Below are 19,160 nucleotides of genomic sequence, written 5' to 3' on the forward strand. Positions count from 1 at the left end.
TTGTGTTATATAGTACTTTCCCAACCACTTAGTACAGTTATCTACACATAGTAAGCATTCAATAAATACAATTGAATGATTGTTCTAATAATTTTATTTTCCATATTTCTTTGGTGAGACAAAGATGAGAAATGAAATGGGAGAAGTGATGTTCACAAGCTGTAGCTAATGGAAAGCCAAACGACCTAGAAAAAGGAAGTGGGAGTTGAATTATGTAGCTATAATTCATTTATTTAAATTAATGTCTGTCTCCCCTTCTAGACTGTAAACACGTTGTGGGCAGGGAATGTGTTTGTTATACGTTTATATCATACGCTCCCAAGGGCTTAGTACAGTGCTCTGTATACAATAAATGCTCAATAAATACTTATTGATTGGATGAGGGAGGTGGAAAGAGGGAAGAGCTAGAATGGACAGGATCAGAGTCCCAGAGTGGGGACTGATTCCGGATTTATGTGCGCCATCCCACTCGACTAGAGCTCTCCCAAGGATTCAGGATGGACATGTTGGGACCTGCCTCTTCTCTCTCTACCTGCGGGAGTCGCTGTCGTAGGCGTTCTTCTGAGGATAGAGATTGATGTGCTGCTTGACCGAACTCATGCCATCATGATCAATCATGGGCGGAAGGTTGGGAGCCAAAGGGAAGGGAGGAACGTGAAGGATTTGGGAGCCGATCAGGAAAATCATCTCAGGAGAAACAGTATCCTCTGGGGGACGTCCATGGTGTCTTGTGTCCATGGGGAGGGGCTGCATTTAAACCCCTGCCTTCAAGTGCCCACCTCCCTGAGCCTGGCCCTGATTGTGTCCCACTTAAGGATTCCCCTGCCGCCCCAGGAGCCGCCCTCTGATGTTCCTGTCTGGCCTTAGCAAGATCACGTAGACCTTGGGCCTAAAGATACAGCAGAGGAGCCCGGCGCTGGAGGCCAGGAAGGAGAAGACCTCCACGGCCACCATGGCCTTGCCCTTGGTGCTCAGGTACATGGGCAGAAAGGAGACCCAGACGCTGAAGAACATCAACATGCTGAACATGATGAACCTGGTCTCATTGTCGCTGTCTGGCTGCTTCCTGGCCAGGAAGGCAACCATGAGGCTGACTAGGGCCAGGAGTCCGATGTAGCCCAGGACGCAGTAGAAGGCTGTGGCGGAGCCCTCGTTGCACTGGATGATGATGACCTCGGCTTCAGAAGCCTTTTCCCTGTCAGGGAACGGGGGGGGAGGTTCATTCATTCATTCATTCATTCATTCATTCATTCATTCAATGGTATATATTGAGCGCTTACTGTGTGCAGGGCACTGTAGTAAGCGCTTGGGAAGTACAACTTGGCAACATATAGAGGCGGTCCCTACCCAATAGTGGGCTCACAGTCTAGAAGGGGGAGACAGAGAACAAAACAAAACATATTAACAAAATAAAGTAAATAGAATATGTACAAGTAAAATACATGAATAAATAGAGTAATAAATACGTACAAACATATATACATACATACAGGTGCTGTAGGGAAGGGAAGGAGGTAGGGCAGGGGGGATGGAGAGGGGGAGGAGGGGGAGAGGAAGGAGGGGGCTCAGTCTGGGAAGGCCTCCTGGAGGAGGTGAGCTCTCAGTAGGGCCTTGAAGGGAGGAAGAGAGTTAGCTTGGCGAATGTTCAGAGGGAGGGCATTCCAGGCCAGGGGGATGACGTGGACCGGGGGTCGACGGCGGGACAGGCGAGAACGAGGCACGGTGAGGTGATTAGCTGCAGAGGAGCAGAGGGTGCAGGCTGGGCTGTAGAAGGAGAGAAGGGAGGTGAGGTAGGAGGGGCGAGGTGATGGAGAGCCTTGAAGCCGAAGGTGAGGAGTTTCTACGTGATGCGTGGGTTGATTGGTAGCCACTGGAGATTTTTTAAGAGGGGAGTAACATGCCCAGAGCATTTCTGGACAAAGACAATAAGACAATCCGGGCAGCGGCGTGAAGTATGGATTGAAATAGGGAGAGACAGGAGGATGGGAGATCGGAGAGGAGGCTGTTACAGTAGTCCAGACGGGATAGGATGAGAGCTTGAACGAGCAGGGTAGCGGTTTGGATGGAGAGGAAAGGACGGATCTTGGCAATATTGCGGAGGTGAGACCGGCAGGTTTTGGTGACGGCTTGGATGTGAGGGGTGAACGAGAGACTGGAGTCGAGGATGACACCAAGGTTCCGGGCTTGTGAGACGGGAAGGATGGAACTGCCGTCAATAGTGATGGGAAAGTCAGGGAGAGGGCAGGGTTTGGGAGGGAAGACAAGGAGTTCAGTCTTGGACATGTTGAGTTCAAAGGAAAGGGAATGGGGAGGAGGGATAGTGCGAAAGCGACACTGGGGGGCGAGAAGGAAACCGTCGCCTCCTCCTTTTCCGGTGAGTCTGGGGGAGTGGGAGAAGAAGAGGCCTCCACTTGAGAGAGCAACAGAAGACACCGTGTCGTCCGGAGACAGCCATGTTTCAGTTAGGGCGAGGAGGAGTAGAGACCTGGAAAGAAATCGGTCCAGGATGAAAGGGAGCTTACTTATAACGGAGCGGGAATTCCAGAGGCCACACTTGGCAGCAGCTGTCGAGGGAGTGGGAGGGGGAAGGGTGCGAGGGGTGTGGAGCATTTGGATTGGGATGAGTTGGCGGGGGTTGGAGGTCCCCAGCCAGACTGTGCAGATGCCCACTTGGATGAGAGAGCAGATGCGGACAATGGAGAAAGGCACCCTGGGCCCCAGCCATGTCCTCTTTCTGCTCCCCGGCCTGGTAGCCTTGAAGGCTAGGATCCGAGTGACTATCTTAGTCAGCACGGCGGAAATGGCCCCTGAAAAGATGACTCCGAAGGTTATCTGTCGCAGGAGGCAGGTGACTAGGCCGGGGTAAGGTCAAGGAGGACAGGAAGCAGAGCAAGAGGGCAGTGAGGAGCGTGTAACTGAGACTGCAGTTGTTAGCTTTCACTATGGGGGTGTTCTGGCGGTGGACAAAGACCCCCAAAATCAGAGCGCTTAGGAGAGAGAAACAGAGGCCTAAAGACACCAGAACCATTCCCAGCGGTTCCTCGTAGGAAAGGAAGATCTCCCCTTTTGGATTACACTGATCTCTTTGAGGATTTGGAAATTCATTTTCGGCGCACTTGACACATTGATCCGTATCTGAAAGGAATAAATGGGATTTCCCTCCTCACCTGGGACGAGGGAAGTTCACAATACAAGTGCAAGGGAAGGCAAAGAAGAGCATCCAGATGAATAAGATGAATGGAGAAGCTGCTTTCAAAGGACTGGGGCAAGTCTACCAACTCTGTTATAAGATAGTCTTCCAAGTGCTTAGTTCTGCACACGGTAAACACCCAATGAATGCCATTGATTGACTGGAATGATAAGTGTGGTTCAGTCTGCCCGTTAAATTTGCACTTGGATTTTTATCATGTATTCACCTCCACCCTGCTCAGCCCCAGAATCCATACTCTTAGTTCATTTTAATATCTGTCTCTTCCTCTAGACTGTAAGCTCCTTGAGATCAGGGAACGTACCTACCAACTATTATATCGTACTCTCCCAAGCACTCAGTACAGTGCTCTGTGCTTTGCACATAGTATGCGCTTAATGTGTCATCATTATAATTATTATTAAGCACTCAGTTAATACGACTGATTGATTGATTGATTAACTGATTGAGGGCCGGGAACATGTCTAGCAACTCTGCTGTCTTGTACTCTCCCACATGCTTAGAACAATGCTTCACACAAGGTAGGTGCTCAATTAATACCACTGATTGATGGATTGATGACAGGGGAATGAGGGAAGCCTCCCAAATTGCAAATGCTGTGGGCTGGGCCCAGAATCCAACACCAGTCAAACAATAGGGCACAGAATAAGCTAGGGAACTCGACTGTCTCACACCCCACCTCCAGACAAGCCTAGTGGAAGGGGCCGGGGCCTAGGAGTCAGAAGGACCAGGGTTATAATCCCTGCTCTGCCCCATGTCTGCTGTATGACCTCGGGCAAATCAATTCACTTCTCTTTGCCTCTTTGCCTCAGTTACCTCATTTGTAAAATAGGGATGAAGATTGTAAATCCCATTTGTGGCAGCAAGGCGTAGTGGATAGGGTGCAGGCCTGGGAGTAAGAAGGTCATGGGTTCTAATCCCAGCCCTGCCACATTTCTGATGTATGAACTTGGGCAAGTCACTTCATTTCTCTGTGTCTCAGTTATCTCATCTATAAAATGAGGATTGAGACTGTAAACCACATGTGGGACAGGGACTGTGTTCGTTCAATTTCCTTGTATTCACCTCAGCAGTTAGTACAGTGTTTAGCATATAGTAAGCACTTAACAAATGCTACCATTATCATTATTATTATTACATGGACTGTATCCAACCTGATTAACTTGTATCTACTCTAGTGCATAGTACAGTGCCTAGCACACAGTAAGCACTCAACAGAAACCATAAAAAACCTATAGGTATCTTGGTGCCTCTGTCAGAGACGGAGGCACAGAAAATAATAATTAGGGTATTTATTAAGTTCTTACTATGTTCACAGCACTGTACAAGATCATCAGGTCCCAAATGGGGCTCACAAACTAAGTAGGAGGGAGAACTGGTATTGAATCCTCATTTTGCAGATGAAGGAACAGAGGAACAGAGAACTGAAGTGACTTATCCAAGGTCACAACAGCAGATAACTGGCAGAGCTGGGATTAGAACCCAGGTCCTTCTTATGCCCAGGCCAGTGTTCTATCAACTAGGCCATGTTGCTTCTCTAGACACCTAGGAAACTCTTAGAAAACATTGCAGTCTTTGTTGTTATTATCGTTATTATTTCTCACTCTCAGAAAGATCTCCCAGAAAGTCCTGCCCTTCCCATTGCTGCTTGACCGGGAAGCACTATTCTCCACTGACTCTTACCCGTCCGATTGCTGATCTCTCCCTCGGCACAGGATACGCAGTCGTAGCAGCAGGCGGTTTTCCCTTCTCGAGCCGTTTTCCTGAAACCTGTCTGGCAGCTCTCGCTACACACGGAGCGGAGGTTATGTGTGAGGAGGGAAAGAGTGAAATGGGCAGGACATTGAGCCTTTCCTCCCTGGGACTCAGGAGCATGGGGGAAGACGGGAAAGGATATAGAATTCCCAGGGCAATGTTCTATTCATTACATAGGGGTGGGAGACTATGAGTTCGATCAGAGCTCAGAATAGTCTTCATCGTCAATGGGATCTATTGTGCAGTTCCTGTGTGCTCAGTGCTGCACAAGGCACTTTAGAGAGCAATCAGTCAGTCAATCAAACCATTAATGGCATGTATTAAGTACTTAATGTGTGCAGAGCACTGTGTTTAGTGCTTGGGAGAGTAAAGTGCAACAGAGTTGGTGGACACGTTCTCAGCGCACAACAAGCTCACAGTCTAGAGGGGAGACCGGCATCAATATAAAAAAAAAGTTTAATATATAACTCATGGATATGTACTTAAGTGCTGTAGGACAAGTATCAGATGCCCAAAGGGCACAGATCCAAGCACATAGACGACAAAGAAGTAAGACAGTGCTGCGGGAAAATTGGACTTAATCAGGGAAGGCTTCCTGGAGTAGATGTGACTTTAATAAGGCTTTGAAAGTGGGGAGAGTGGTGGTCTGACGCTTACAGAAGAGGAGGGAGTACCAGGCCAGAGGGAGGATATGAGTTAGGGGTAGGTAGCAAGCTTGAGGAGATTGAGGTACAGTAAGTAAGCTGATGCTAGAGGAGTGGAGTGTGGGGGCCGGTCTGTAGTAGGAGATCAGTGAGGTAAGGTAGGAGGGAGTGAGCTGACTGAATGCTTTAAAGCTAGTGGTAAGGAGTCTTCTCATTTTATTTCATCGAATATTCCAGCTTTACCAGCTTCCAGGCCAATATGACAATCTGGAATCTCATTCAATAACGCTTCCTCAATCAACCAATCAATCAGTGGCATTTAGTGAGCATTTCCTTTATATAGAGCACTGTACTAAGCACTTGGCAGAGTACAATACAAGAGTTCGAAGACACATTCCCTGTACACAAGGAGCATCCAGGCCAGAGGAGGAGACAGACATTAAAATAAATTATGGATATGGACGTTGTGCCCAGAATGTGTCTGTCGCATTGTTACACTAGATTCTCCCAAGGGCTAAGTACCGTGCTCTGTGCACAGTAAGTGCTCAATGATTACGATTGACTGACTGACTGTCTGACTGATAGAAAGACCATGGGACTGAGGGTGGGGTGAAACTGTATGACAGCTTCCTGGCCAGGAAGGTTACCGCGAACCTGACCAGGGTCAGGAGCCCCATATAGCCCAGGACACAGTAGAGAGCTGTGGCGGAGCCCTCAGTGCACTGGATGATGATGACCCAGTCCTCGGACGCCACGTCCACGTCGGGGAACGGATCTGAGATCCCCAGCCAGACCGTGCAGATGCCCACTTGGACGAGGGAGCAGGTGCAGGTGATGGAGGAAGGCACTCTGGTCCCCAGCCTCTTGCTCATTCTGCTCCCCGGCCCAATGGCCGTGAAGGCCAAAACCACAGTGACCGTCTTGGCCGACACAATGGAAATGACTACGGAGAAGATGACTCCAAAGGCCGTTTGTCAAAGTGTGCAGCTCATCTCACCCTCCTCCTCCTCCTGCTGCTCCTCCTCCTCCTTTATTACCTGAGAAAATAGCCCATCCCACATGATCCTCTCCTCATTGATGATGAACTCCTGGCCAGCTGGGGCCAAGGGGATGAACTCTCCAACTCTGACGTAGACCTTGGTGCCGTTCTGCAAAATCTGAGAGTTCAGGATGTCAAACCTACTGGTACTCCAGCCGAGGTCATCCAGATGGACCTGCTCACCAGCGCCGGTGTGGATCTGAGTGTTCTTCAGAGATATGTGAAGCTGGAGGGAGAAGGAGACACCAGTGACTCAAGTCTCCAAAGTAGCAATGTACCATAATGGATAGAGGGAGGGGAGAATTACCTGCCATGGATGAGGGATCCGACTTGGTCCATCTTCTGATGACTCCATGTCCTTCTCAGCCCAGATCCCTTGGTGGAGGACGTGAGTGATGTCGTATACAGCACTGTACACGCTGTAAACCCGGGGAGACATGTTCATGTCCCAGAAGTCCAAGGACCTATTTTCCAACGTATTGTTTAAGTCAAACCACATCTATCCAGATCATCTACAAATGGACAATCAAAAGTCCACCACCAGAATGACTGAAGAAACATGTCCTGTGGGTATTTCTGAGGGTTCAGGGCCCATTAGAAATCCCTGAAACCCGGAATCTCCTTCCTATGGACTGAAAATGACAAGAAGCCTTGGAAAAAAAGTGTTATTTCTGATAAGGGGATTGCTTGTCAAATCCCAATCTGATGTGGTGACCCAGACTTTGCCGAGAATAGGGAAGCGATGCAGATTCAAAACAAATAACGGTAATCTCCATAGACAGTGACTACATTCGCTGATGATGTCATAATTTGTTTGTAGTGAGAGTCAATCCTATTGGTATATTTGGTAAAATATTCATTGATTCTTTCAACATAAGCCACACAGATGCCATTCTTGGCCATCTCCTCTGTTAGCACCGTAGCGAATGTCTCCCCTCGAATGTCATCGGTGACCAGGAGGCCGATCCAGACCCAGTGAAAATGTTTCATGAGTCGGATCATCCCTGAAGGCAGATTTGGGGAACTCACTGAGTTCTGATACAGAGAGGGGAACCGGGTCTTATCTTTGAGAGTGGGCTCCTCTGGGCCATAGCAGATCTACATGGGAGACAGAGCAGGGGAAGAGGGGACTCCGGAGTGGACATACGGACAGATCAACATCACCACGTTAATACTTTCACCCATCCTGTCCCTCCTAGATTACTGCATTAGCCTCCTTGCTGACCTCCTAGTTTCCTGTCTCTCCCCACTGCAGTCCATAACTCACTCAGGTGCCCAGATCATTCTTCTACAAAAAACATTCAGGATATGTCCCCCTGCTCCTCCAAAAATTCGAGGGGTTGCCCATCCACCTCCACATCAAACAAAAACTCTTCATCATTGGCTTTAAGACACTCCATCACCTTGCCCTCTCCGATCTCACCTCACTTCTCTCCTTCTACAACCCAGCCCTCATACTTCGCTCCTCTAGTGCTAATCTTCTCACTGCATTTCAGTCTCACCTATCTTGCCACCGACCCCTAGCCCATGTCCTGCCTCGAGCCTGGAATGCTCTCCCTCCTTAAATCCCACAGGCAATTGCTCTCGACAACTTCAAAGTCTTATTGAAGGCACGTCTCCTCCAAAAGGCCTTCTCAAATTAAGTCCCACGTTCCCTCATCTCTCACTCCCTTCTGCGTTGCCCAGACTTACTCCTTTTGCTCTTTCCCCCTCCCATTCCCACAAAACGTATGCACATATCTGTAATTTTATTTATTTATATTCATGTCTGCTTCTCTCCCTCTAAACTGTACGTTTGTTGTGGGTAGGGAATGTGTCTGTTTAGTGTTTGCATTATCCTCTCCCAAGTGCTTTGTATAGTGCTCTGAACACAGTAAGTGCTCAATAAATACGATTGATTGAATGAATGAATCAATGAATCACACAATGTTCCCAAATCAATCAATCAATCCATGGTGTTTACTGACTACTTGCTAGGTGTAGAGCCCTGTACTACAAGCTTTAGGGACTACAACAGAGCTGTCAGACAGGCTCCCTGCCCAAAAGTGGCTTACAGTCTCCAGGGGTCAGCATCTTTCATTCCAGGCAAAGACACAAGTCCATTTCATTGACTTCGGTACATTAATCAATCAATCAATCAATCAATCGTATTTCTTGAGCGCTTACTGTGTGCAGAGCACTGTACTAAGCGCTTGGGAAGTACAAGTTGGCAACATATAGAGACAGCTCCTACCCAACAGTGGGCTCACAGTCTAGAAGGAGGAGACAGAGAACAAAACAAAACATATTAACAAAATAAAATCAATAGAATAGATATGTACAAGTAAAATAAATACATAAATAAATAGAGTAATAAATATGTACAAAATATATACAGGTGCTGTGGGGAAGGGAAGGAGGTAAGACGGGGGGATGGAGAGGGGGACGAGGAGGAGAGGATGGAGGGGGCTCAGTCTGGGAAGGCCTCCTAGAGGAGGTGAACTCTCAGTAGGACCTTGAAGGGAGGAAGAGAGCTAGCTTGGCGCATGTTGGGAGGGAGGGTATTCCAGGCCAGGGGGATGACGTGGGCCGGGGGTGGACGGCGGGACAGGCGAGAACGAGGCACGGTGAGGAGATTAGCGGCAGAGGAGTGGAGGGTGCAGGCTGGGCTGTAGAAGGAGAGAAGGGAGGTGAGGTAGGACCGCGTGGCCTTGCTGCTCCTGGAAGGATCCTCTCCTCAGAGCGTGCCGCCATAGACGCCCGGGACTCCGTTCCCGAGAGGCCCGCCCGCCGTCACGCCGCGCGGCCTTGCTGCTCCTGGAGTGATCCTCTTCTCAGAGCGCCCCCATAGACGCCCGGGACTCCATTCCCGAGAGGCCCGCCCGCCCGCCCGTCATCACAACGCGTGGCCCCCGCTGCTCCCGGAAGGCTCTTCTCCTCAGAGCGCCAGAGATGCCGGCCATAGACGCCCGGGACTCCATTCCCGAGAGGTCCGCCCGCCTGCCCGCCATCACACCGCGTGGCCTCCGCTGCTCCCGAAGGCTTCTCTCCTCCGAGCGCCGCCATAGATGCCCCCTGCTTCCACCCCCACTCACTTAAGCGACCTTCCTTATAGTGCCCCCCAAACCCCCTTCCCGATCCGGTCCTGACTGACTCTCCCCCCAACTCACCCGGGAAAAAGGCCCTTGTTATCAACAAGTTACATTAACGACAACCTCATTCGCACCTACTCAGCCTTCCAGCCCTGCCATCGACCCCCGGCCCACGTCCTCCCCCGGGCCTGGAATGTCCTCCTTCTGCCCATCCGCCAAGCTAGCTCTCTTCCTCCCTTCAAGGCCCTACTGAGAGCTCATCTTCTCCAGGATGCCTTCCCAGACTGAGCCCCTTCCTTCCTCTCCCCCTCGTCCCCCTCTCCATCCCCCGCATCTTACCTCCTTCCCTTCCCTACAGGACCTGTATATATGTATATATGCTTGTACATATTTATTACTCTATTTATTTATTTATTTTACTTGTACCGATCTATTGTATTTATTTTATTTTGTTAATATGTTTGGTTTTGTTCTCTGTCTCCCCCTTCTAGACTGTGAGCCCACTGTTGGGTAGGGACTGTCTCTATATGTTGCTAGCTTGTACTTCCCAAGCGCTTAGTACAGTGTTCTGCACACAGTAAGCGCTCAATAAATACGATTGATTGATTGATTGATTGATTGATTGATAGGAGGGGGCGAGGTGATGGAGAGCCTTGAAGCCAAGGGTGAGGTGTTTCTGCCTGATGCGCAGATTGCTTGGTAGCCACTGGAGATTTTTGAGGAGGGGAATAACATGCCCAGAGTGTTTCTGGACAAAGACAATCCGGGCAGATTGTCATTGATTATTTCATTCATTCAATAGTAATTATTGAGTGCTTACTGTGTGCAGAGCACTGTACTAAGCAATTGGAAAGCACAATTAAGCAAGAAAGAAAGACAATCCCTACCGAACAACGGTATCACAGTCTAGAAGTGGGGGAGACAGACAACAACACAAAACAAAGCAAGTAGACAGGTATCAATAACATCACCATAAATAAATAGAATTATAGACATATACACATACATTAACTCGCTCCCACGTCTTCAACTATCATCTCTACGCTCATGATACCCAAATCTACATCTTTTCCCCTGCTCTCTCTCCCTCCTTCTGGCTCGGGTCTTCTCCTGCCTTCAGGACATCTCCATCTGGATGTCTGCCCGCCATCTAAAACTCAGTATGTCCAAGACTGAACTCCTTATCTTCCCTCCCAAACCCTGCCCTCTTCCTGACTTTCCCATCACCGTAAACGGCACTACCATCCTTCCTGTCTCTAAAGCCCGCAACCTTGGTGTCACCCTCGACTCTGCTCTCTCGTTCTCCCCTCACATCCAATCTGTCACCAAAACCTGCCGGTCGTACCTCCACAACATCGTCAACATCACCCTTTCCTCTCCATCTAAACCGCTACCTTGCTCGTTCAATCTCTCATCTTATCCTGACTGGATTACTGCAACAGCATCCTCTCTGATCTCCCATCCTCTTGTCTCTTCCCGCTTCAGTCTATACTTCACGCTGCTGCCCGGATCATCTTTGTGCAGAAACGCTCTGGGCATGTTACTCCCCTCCTCAAAAATCTCCAGGGGATGCCTGTCAACCTACGAATCAAGCAAAAACTCCTCACTCTCGGCTTCAAGGCTCTTCATTCATTCATTCATTCATTCATTCATTCATTCATTCATTCATTCATTCATCTTTCAGTCGTATTTATTGAGAGCTTACTGTGTGCAGAGAACTGTACTAAGCGCTTGGGAAGTACAAGTTGGCAACATGTAGAGACAGTGCCTATGGGCTCACAGTCTAGAAGAGGGAGACAGACAACAAAACAGACTATGTGGACAGGTGTCAAGTCGTCAGAACAAAAAGAATTAAAGCAAAATGTACATCATTAACAAAATAAATAGAATAGTAAATATATACAAGTAAACTAAATAGAGTGATAAATCTGTACAAACAAGTATACAGGTGCTGCGGGGAGGGGAAGGAGGCAGGGTAGGGGGGATGGGGAGGAACAGAGGAAAAGGAGAGTTCAGTCTGGGAAGGCCTGTTGGAGGACGTGAGTTCTCAGTAGGGCTTTGAAGAGAGGAAGAGAGCTAGCTTAGCGGATGTGTGAAGCGAGGGCATGCCAGGCCAGGGGGAGGACGTGGGCTGGGGGTCGATGGCTGGACAGGCGAGAACGGGGTACAGTAAGGAGGTTAGCGGTAGAGGAGTGGAGGGTGTGTGCTGAGCTGTAGAATGAGAGAAGGGAGGTGAGGTAGGGAGGGGCGAAGTGATGGGAAGCGTTGAAGCCGAGAGTGAGGAATTTTTGCTTGATGCGTAGGTTGACAGGCAGCCACTGAAGATTTTTGAGGAGGGAAGTGACGTGCCCATAGCGTTTCTGCACCAAGATGATCAGGGTAGCAGCGTGAAGTATAGACTGAATTGGGGAGAGACAAGAGGATGGGAGATCAGAGAGGATGCTGTTGCAGTAATCCAGTCGGGATAAGATGAGAGATTGAACGAGCAAGGTAGCGGTTTAGATGGAGAGGAAAGGGCGATGTTGGCGATGTTGTGGAGGTACGACCGGCAGGTTTTGGTGACAAATAGGATGTGAGGGGTGAACGAGAAAGCAGAGTCGAGGATGCCACCAAGGTTGCGGGCTTGTGAGACAGAAAGGATGGTAGTGCCGTTTACGGTGATGGGAAAGTCAGGGAGAGGGCTGGGTTTGGGAGGGAAGATAAGGAGTTCAGTCTTGGACATATTAAGTTTTAGATGGCAGGCAGACATCCAGATAGAGATGTCCTGAAGACAGGACGAGACACGAGCTTGAAGAGAGGGAGAGAGAGCCAGGACAGAGATGTAGATTTGGGTGTCATCAGCGTAGAGATGATAGTTGAAGCCGTGGGAGCGAATGAGTTTACCAAGGGAGCAAGTGTAGGGAGAGAACAGGAGGGGACCGAGAACTGACCCTTGAGGAACCCCTACGGAAAGGGGATGGGAGGGGGAGGAGGAGCCCGCAATGGAGACTGAGAATGAACGGCCGGAGAGGAGAACCAGGAGAGGACAGAGTCTGTGAAGCCAAGGTTGGATAGTGTGTTGAGGAGAAGGGGGTGGTCCACCGTGTCAAATGTAGCTGAGAGGTCGAGGAGGATTAGGATAGAGTAGGAGCCGTTGGATTTGGCAAGAAGGAGGTCATTGATGACCTTTGAGAGGGCAGTTTCGGGTGGAGTGTAGGGGACGTAAGCCAGATTGCAGGGCGTCGAGGAGAGAGTTGGTGTTGAAGAATTCGAGGCAGTGGGTGTAGACGACTCGTTCTAGGAGTTTGGAGAGGAATGGTAGGAGGGAGATAGGGCGATAACTAGAAGGGGAGGTGGGGTCAAGAGAAGGGCTTTTTATGATGGGGGAGACGTGGGCATGTATGAAGGCAGAGGGGAAGGAACCAGGGGAGAGTGAGAGTTTGTAGATGGAAGTTAAGGAGGGGAGGAGGGAAGGGGCTAGAGATCTCATAAAATGAGAGGGAATGGGGTCTGAAGCACATGTGGATGGAGTAGCACTTGAGAGGAGGTAGGAGAACTCATCTGAAGATACTGCTGGGAAGGATGGGAGAGCGGTGGAGGGGGTTGAGAGCAGGGGGTGTTGGAGAAGGGGGAGGAGTGACTTTGGGAAGCTCAGACCTGATAGTTAGTTTTACTAATGAAGTAGGAAACCAGATTATTGGGTGTGAAGGATGGAGGAAGGGGAGGAACAGTGGGCCTGAAAAGGGAGTTGAATGTACAGAAGAGCGGACAGGGATGATGGGCATGGGTGTCAATAAGGGAGGAGAAATAATTTTGTCTGGCAGAGGAGAGAGCAGAGTTAAGGCAGGAAAGGATAAATCTGAAGTGAACAAGGTTGTCTTTGTGTTTAGACTTTCACCAGCTGCGTTTCGGCATCACCTCGCCCCTTCCTACCTCACCTACGTTCTCTCCTTCTACAGCCTGTCCCGTACCCTCTGCTCCTCTGCTGCTAACCTCCACACTGTACCTCTTTTTCTCCTGTCCCGCCGTCGACCCCGGCCCACGTCCTTCCCCTGGCCTGGAATGCCCTCCCTCCACACATCCACCAAGCTAGCTCTCTTCCTCCCTTCAAAGCCCTACTGAGAGCTCACCTCCTCCAGGAGGCCTTCCCAGACTGAGCCCCCATTTTCCCCTCCTCCTCCCCTTCCCCCCACCCTACCTCCTTCACCTCCCCTCAGCACCTGTATATATATGTACAGATTTATTATTCTATTTATTTTACTTGTAGATATTTACTATTCATTTTGTTAATGATGTGCTTATAGCTTTAATTCTATTTGTTCTGACGATTTTGACACCTGTCTACATGTTTTGTTTTGTTGTCTTTCTCCCCGTTCTAGACTATGAGCCCATTGTTAGGTAGGGACCGTCTCTAAATGTTGCCCACTTGTATTTCCCAAGCGCTTAGTACAGTGCTCTGCACACAGTAAGCGCTCAGTAAATGCGATTGAATGAATTAATTAATAAAATGAATAAAGTAATAAATACTTACAAATATACACAAGTGCTGTGGTGCGGGGATGGGGATAGAGCAGAGGGAGGAAGTCGGGGTGATGGGAAGGGGAGGAAGAGCAGAGGAAAAACGGTGGGGGAATTTCCTAGCATTGGACTCTGCATGGCCCAGCACTTATTGCAGTGCCTGGCACATTGTACGTGCTTAACAAATACCATAAAACAACAACAAAAAAACCCTAATACTTGTCTACCCCGTGCAGTGGGGAGTCCTCACCTGGGGGAGGTTATAGAGTCCCAGCAGCCAGGAGCCAGTAGTGGACACTGCCAACGATATCCCTCCTATCAATCAATCAATCAATCAATCAATCGTATTTATTGATCGCTTACTGCGTGCAGAGCACTGTACTAAGCGCTTGGGAAGTGCAAGTTGGCAACATATAGAGACAGTCCCTACCCAACAGTGGGTCCTATGACAGCCACCAGTTTGTCCCGCTACTCTGGCTCACAGCTGTAATTGGGGACCGTTGTGGCTCTTCCCGAGAGCAGAGCCATGGAACTCTCGGCCCTGATCACCTCCAGGAAGTGGACGTTGAAGAGGTGGAATCCCAGGGAACTATTGGGTAACAGGCTGGGGTCCTTGTTGATCTCCTCCACAGCAAACACCAGGGCCATAAGATGCTGACAGTGCTTGGTGAAGTATCTGTAATGGGAAGGATGGGAGATGGCACAGAAACATCAGGACATAGCAAAAAGAGCTCAGGCCTGGGAGTCGGGAGGACCTGGGTTCTAATCCTGCCACAGCCGCTTACCTGCTGTGTGATCCTGAACGAGTCACTTCACTTCTCTGTACCTCAGCTCCTTCATCTGTGAAATGGGGATTAAGATCGAGCCCCATGTGGGACATGGATTGTGCCCAACCTGATTAGCTTGACTCTATGCCAGTGCTTAGTACAGTGCCCGGCACTTAGGAAGCACTTACCAAATACTCCCCCCAAAAATATGTGTTGAACTGTCAATCGGCAGTGGGACAGTGGTGCGGAGGAGAAAGTCCCCGGGAACTACAATGGAAATGGGAAGTGAGTCCCAACCTTCTCAAATCTCTGAGAGGGAAAGCCTCAAGGAGACCGCAAACTAATCTAGGTGGGCGAGTCAATCAGAGATTTTGATTAAACACTTTCTATGTGCAAAGCACTGTGCTATGTGCTTGGTAGAGGGCAATATATAACACCCCTGATGAATGAGGTGGTGGGTGCGGTCTGGAATCCGCTTGATGCAAAAAGTGACCTTGGGAGGAAATGCAAACAGGGAATGCAACATGAGAAAGATCTACAGAACACATAATGATATTAATTATGGTATTTGTTAAGCGCTTATTATGTGCCAAGCACTGTTCTCAGCACTGGTGTAGATACAAGGTAATAAGGTTTCCCTATGTGGGGCTCACAGTCTTAATCCCCATTTTACAGATGAGGTAACTGAGGCAAGAGAAGTTAAGTGACTTGTCCAAAGTCACACAGCTGACAATTGACAGAGCCAGGATTAGAACCCATGACCTTTGACTAGCAAGCACATGCTCTTTCCAGTAAGTCACACTGCTTTTCTACATAACAGCAGTAGATACTGACTCACGGAACAATCAGCCAGTGCTATTCATTGAACACTCACTGTGTACAGAGAACTGTACTATATGTTTGGGAGAGTACCATACAACAGAGTCGGTAGAAATGCTCCCGGCCCACAACAATGTTACAGTCTAAAGGAGCAGAGAAAGTAAATGAGGGAATTTATAGGTTTGAAATCTCCTTCTGACTCCAACAAATTTGTATCGCCAAACTCTGTAATACTGTACTCTCCCAAACACTTAGTACACATGATAATCAACCAATCAATCCATCAGTGGCATTTGTTGAGGTCTTACTGGGTGCAGAGCACCGAACTAAGTGCTTAGTGCTAAGTGTTTGTGGGCAGGGAAAGTGTCTACCACCTCGGTTGCACTGTACTCTTTCAAGCACTTAGTACAGTGCTCTGCCACACAGTAAGTCCTCCCTAAATACTGATTGACTGATTGATTGACTGATTGATTTAAGTTTCCTGAACAGCTATATATGGTCTCTGGCCCTTGACCCTTCGCTGTAGATGTCAATGCCATTGATGTGCCAGCACCCATACCGACTGCCCTCCCTTTCCCCCCCTCCCAGTGTTGCCACATCCCCGCTCCATTCCCACCCATACTACGTCCCGGTAAACACCAACACTTACTCTGTGGGGTTGGGATAGAAAAGTGGCTGTTCAGTGAAATTCTGAAGGACACCTAAATAGCTCAGAATCATATCTAGAGAGAAAAGTCCTCCGAGCACCACATCTTTATCCTGGTAGTAGCCACTGGAATAATTTCTCTCCAAAGTGCGGGGATGGTTAACCAGCCTGCACTGAATATCACAAAGCTGGAAGAATAATGTGGTCCACAGAAGACTGAGCCTCATGGCCACAGCCTTAAAACACAAGGAGAAAACAACTATCTGGAGGGACAGGCTGATCCAGAGGTTGACAGGTTGAGTTGAGAGACCTGTTCAGAGCTTCAGTCTCCCCGAGGCTTCTTTCCATACACTGATGCAGTGCCTGGATGGAGCCAGTCCCCGCTCCTGGACGTCAGAGGGCGCGGACCGAGGGGATATTTATAGGGATGCTTTGGCTGATGCCAATGTTACTGGTTCTACCTGATGATCTTGGTTTCCGGTGGTATATATGACCTGTGACTCCTCTCCTTCCTCTCTCTCCTGACCCCTACCTCACTCCCAGAGAGGGTGCAATCAAATTCACTGAGGAATAGCAACCTCGTTTGCTGCACCTGCATACTCATGATCACTGGACAAACAAGTGTTGGAAATGTATCTCCCAACTCTGTTTTGTTGTACTCTCCCAAGCACTTCGTACAGTGCTCTGCACACAATAAGTGTTCAATAAATGCCATTGATTAACCACTTCCTCTGTACTACAAGCTCCCTGTGGACAAGGAACGTGTCTACCAACTCTGTTATATTGTTTTCTTCCAGGTGCTTAGTACACTGTTCTGCACACAGCAAGCACTCAATAAATATCATGGATTCATTGTGAACAGGAAACGGGTCAACCAATTCAGTTGTATTGTACTCTCCCCAGTGCTTAATACAGTGCTCTGCACACAGTCAGCACTCGGTAAATATCACACATTGAATGTAGGCAGGGAATGTGGCTACCAAGTCTATTGTATTGGACTCTCCCACATGCTTAGTACAGTGCTCTGTACACAATAAGTGCTCAATAAATCCCATTGATTGAATGATGTGTAGAACATCCAGAAGATGCCTAGGGACCTCAGTGGAAACAGTCTCTCGAAGGGCTCAGACACTTCTTCAAACACAGAACTACAAAGTATTCTCAGGCTGTGTATCCCTTTGCCAACAAGGCCTTGTGCTCTCTGGAGAATCTCCAGTGGCATGGACAGAGAAGTGTGGCCTAGTGGAAAGAGAATGAGCCTGGGAGTAAGAAAATTTAATAGTAATGATTAACTTGTAAAAAACCCAGCACGTAAAACAATGTTCAATACATAGTAAGCACTTAATCAAAACCATTTAAAAAGGGAGATTTAAGGTAGAATCTCAGCAGATTTGTGTGTGGTAGGGGGGAATTCTGGGCAGCAGAAATAGGAAACAAGAGCTTTGAGTAGGAGGCACTATAAGAAGGTGAGTGGGGGAGTAGTGAAGACTACAAGTTGGAGACGTTTTCATTTTTAGATTGTGTAAACCACCAGTGTACCCAGTTTTAGTGCAGTGTCCTGCACAGGATGAATTTAATAAATACTATCCATTCATTCATTCATTCAATTGTATTTATTGAGTGCTCACTGCATGCAATCAATCAATCAATCAATCAATTGCATTTATTGAGCGCTTAATGTGTGCAGAGCACTGTACTAAGCGTTTGGAAAGTACAAGTTGACAACATATAGACGGTCCCTACCGAGCAGCGGGCTCACAGTCTAGAAGGAGAAGACAGAGAACAAAACCAAACATATTAACAGAATAAAATAAATAGAATCGATATGTACAAGTAAAATAAATAGAGTAATAAATATGTACAATCATATATACATATATACAGGTGTTGTGGGGAAGGGATGGAGGCAAGACGGGGAGGATGGAGAGGGGGATGAAGGGGAGAAGAAGGAGGGGCCTCCGCCCTCTGCTCCAGGGCTCAGTCTGGGAAGGCCTCCACTGTGGACCTGTGGACCTGGCCATCCTCACATTGATGTCCTACGATAGCTATGTGGCTATCTGCCACCCCCTTCATTATGACAGCATTATGGACCAAGGGGCCTGTGGGAAGATGGCTGCCACTTCCTGGCTCAGCGGGGGCCTCTATTTTCTGATGCACACGGCCGTCACCTTCTCCACCCACTTCTGCGGTTCTTGTGTCATCCACCAGTTCTTCTGTGACATCCCCCAGGTGCTCAAACTCGTATGCCCGGGAGAGGCCTGGGCAGAGGTCTGTGCTCTGGCAGTGAGTTTCACTTAGGTTTGTTGGGTTCATTTGCCCACCTGAAGCCGCCCTCATCCTCCCCATTAACACTGCACCTGCTTTTGTCTGTTCTACACAGTGCTGCCCCCCACCCTGAACCCCCTCATCTACAGCCTAAGGAACAAGGACATGAAGGCTTCCCTGGGGAAGATCTTCTCTATCCACTTCATTTCTGGGGTGAACCGACCCTCTTTCTTTCTGGGGTAAGAGGAGGATGGAGGGATCCACTTGAGGGAAGCAGCATGGCTTGGTGAAGAGCCTGAGCCTGGGAAGCAGAGAACCTGAATTCTAATTCTGTCTCTGCCAACTTGTCTCTTGTGTGACCTTAGGCAACTTACTTCACTTCTCTGTGCCTCAATTCCTTCATCTGCAAAATGGGGATTCAGTACATGCTCCCCCTCCTATTTAGACTG

The 19,160-nt window shown here is 48.7% G+C and overlaps 1 protein-coding gene and 1 pseudogene across 1 annotated transcript; both read right to left on the reverse strand.

The window, feature by feature from the left end:
- Positions 1 to 810: 810 nt before the first annotated feature.
- On the reverse strand, positions 811 to 7,145 carry LOC119924291 (vomeronasal type-2 receptor 26-like). Its single transcript, XM_038743202.1, is given in 7 exon segments — positions 811 to 1,214; positions 2,640 to 2,863; positions 2,865 to 3,135; positions 4,892 to 5,066; positions 6,255 to 6,550; positions 6,605 to 6,872; positions 6,954 to 7,145. Coding segments are annotated over 7 exon segments (1,830 nt in total).
- A 286-nt stretch (positions 7,146 to 7,431) lies between these two features.
- Positions 7,432 to 18,668, reverse strand: LOC119924292 (annotated as a pseudogene).
- Positions 18,669 to 19,160: the final 492 nt, after the last annotated feature.

This window comes from Tachyglossus aculeatus, unplaced genomic scaffold (assembly GCF_015852505.1).
Source record: "Tachyglossus aculeatus isolate mTacAcu1 unplaced genomic scaffold, mTacAcu1.pri scaffold_92_arrow_ctg1, whole genome shotgun sequence".
Classification (NCBI taxonomy): domain Eukaryota; kingdom Metazoa; phylum Chordata; class Mammalia; order Monotremata; family Tachyglossidae; genus Tachyglossus; species Tachyglossus aculeatus.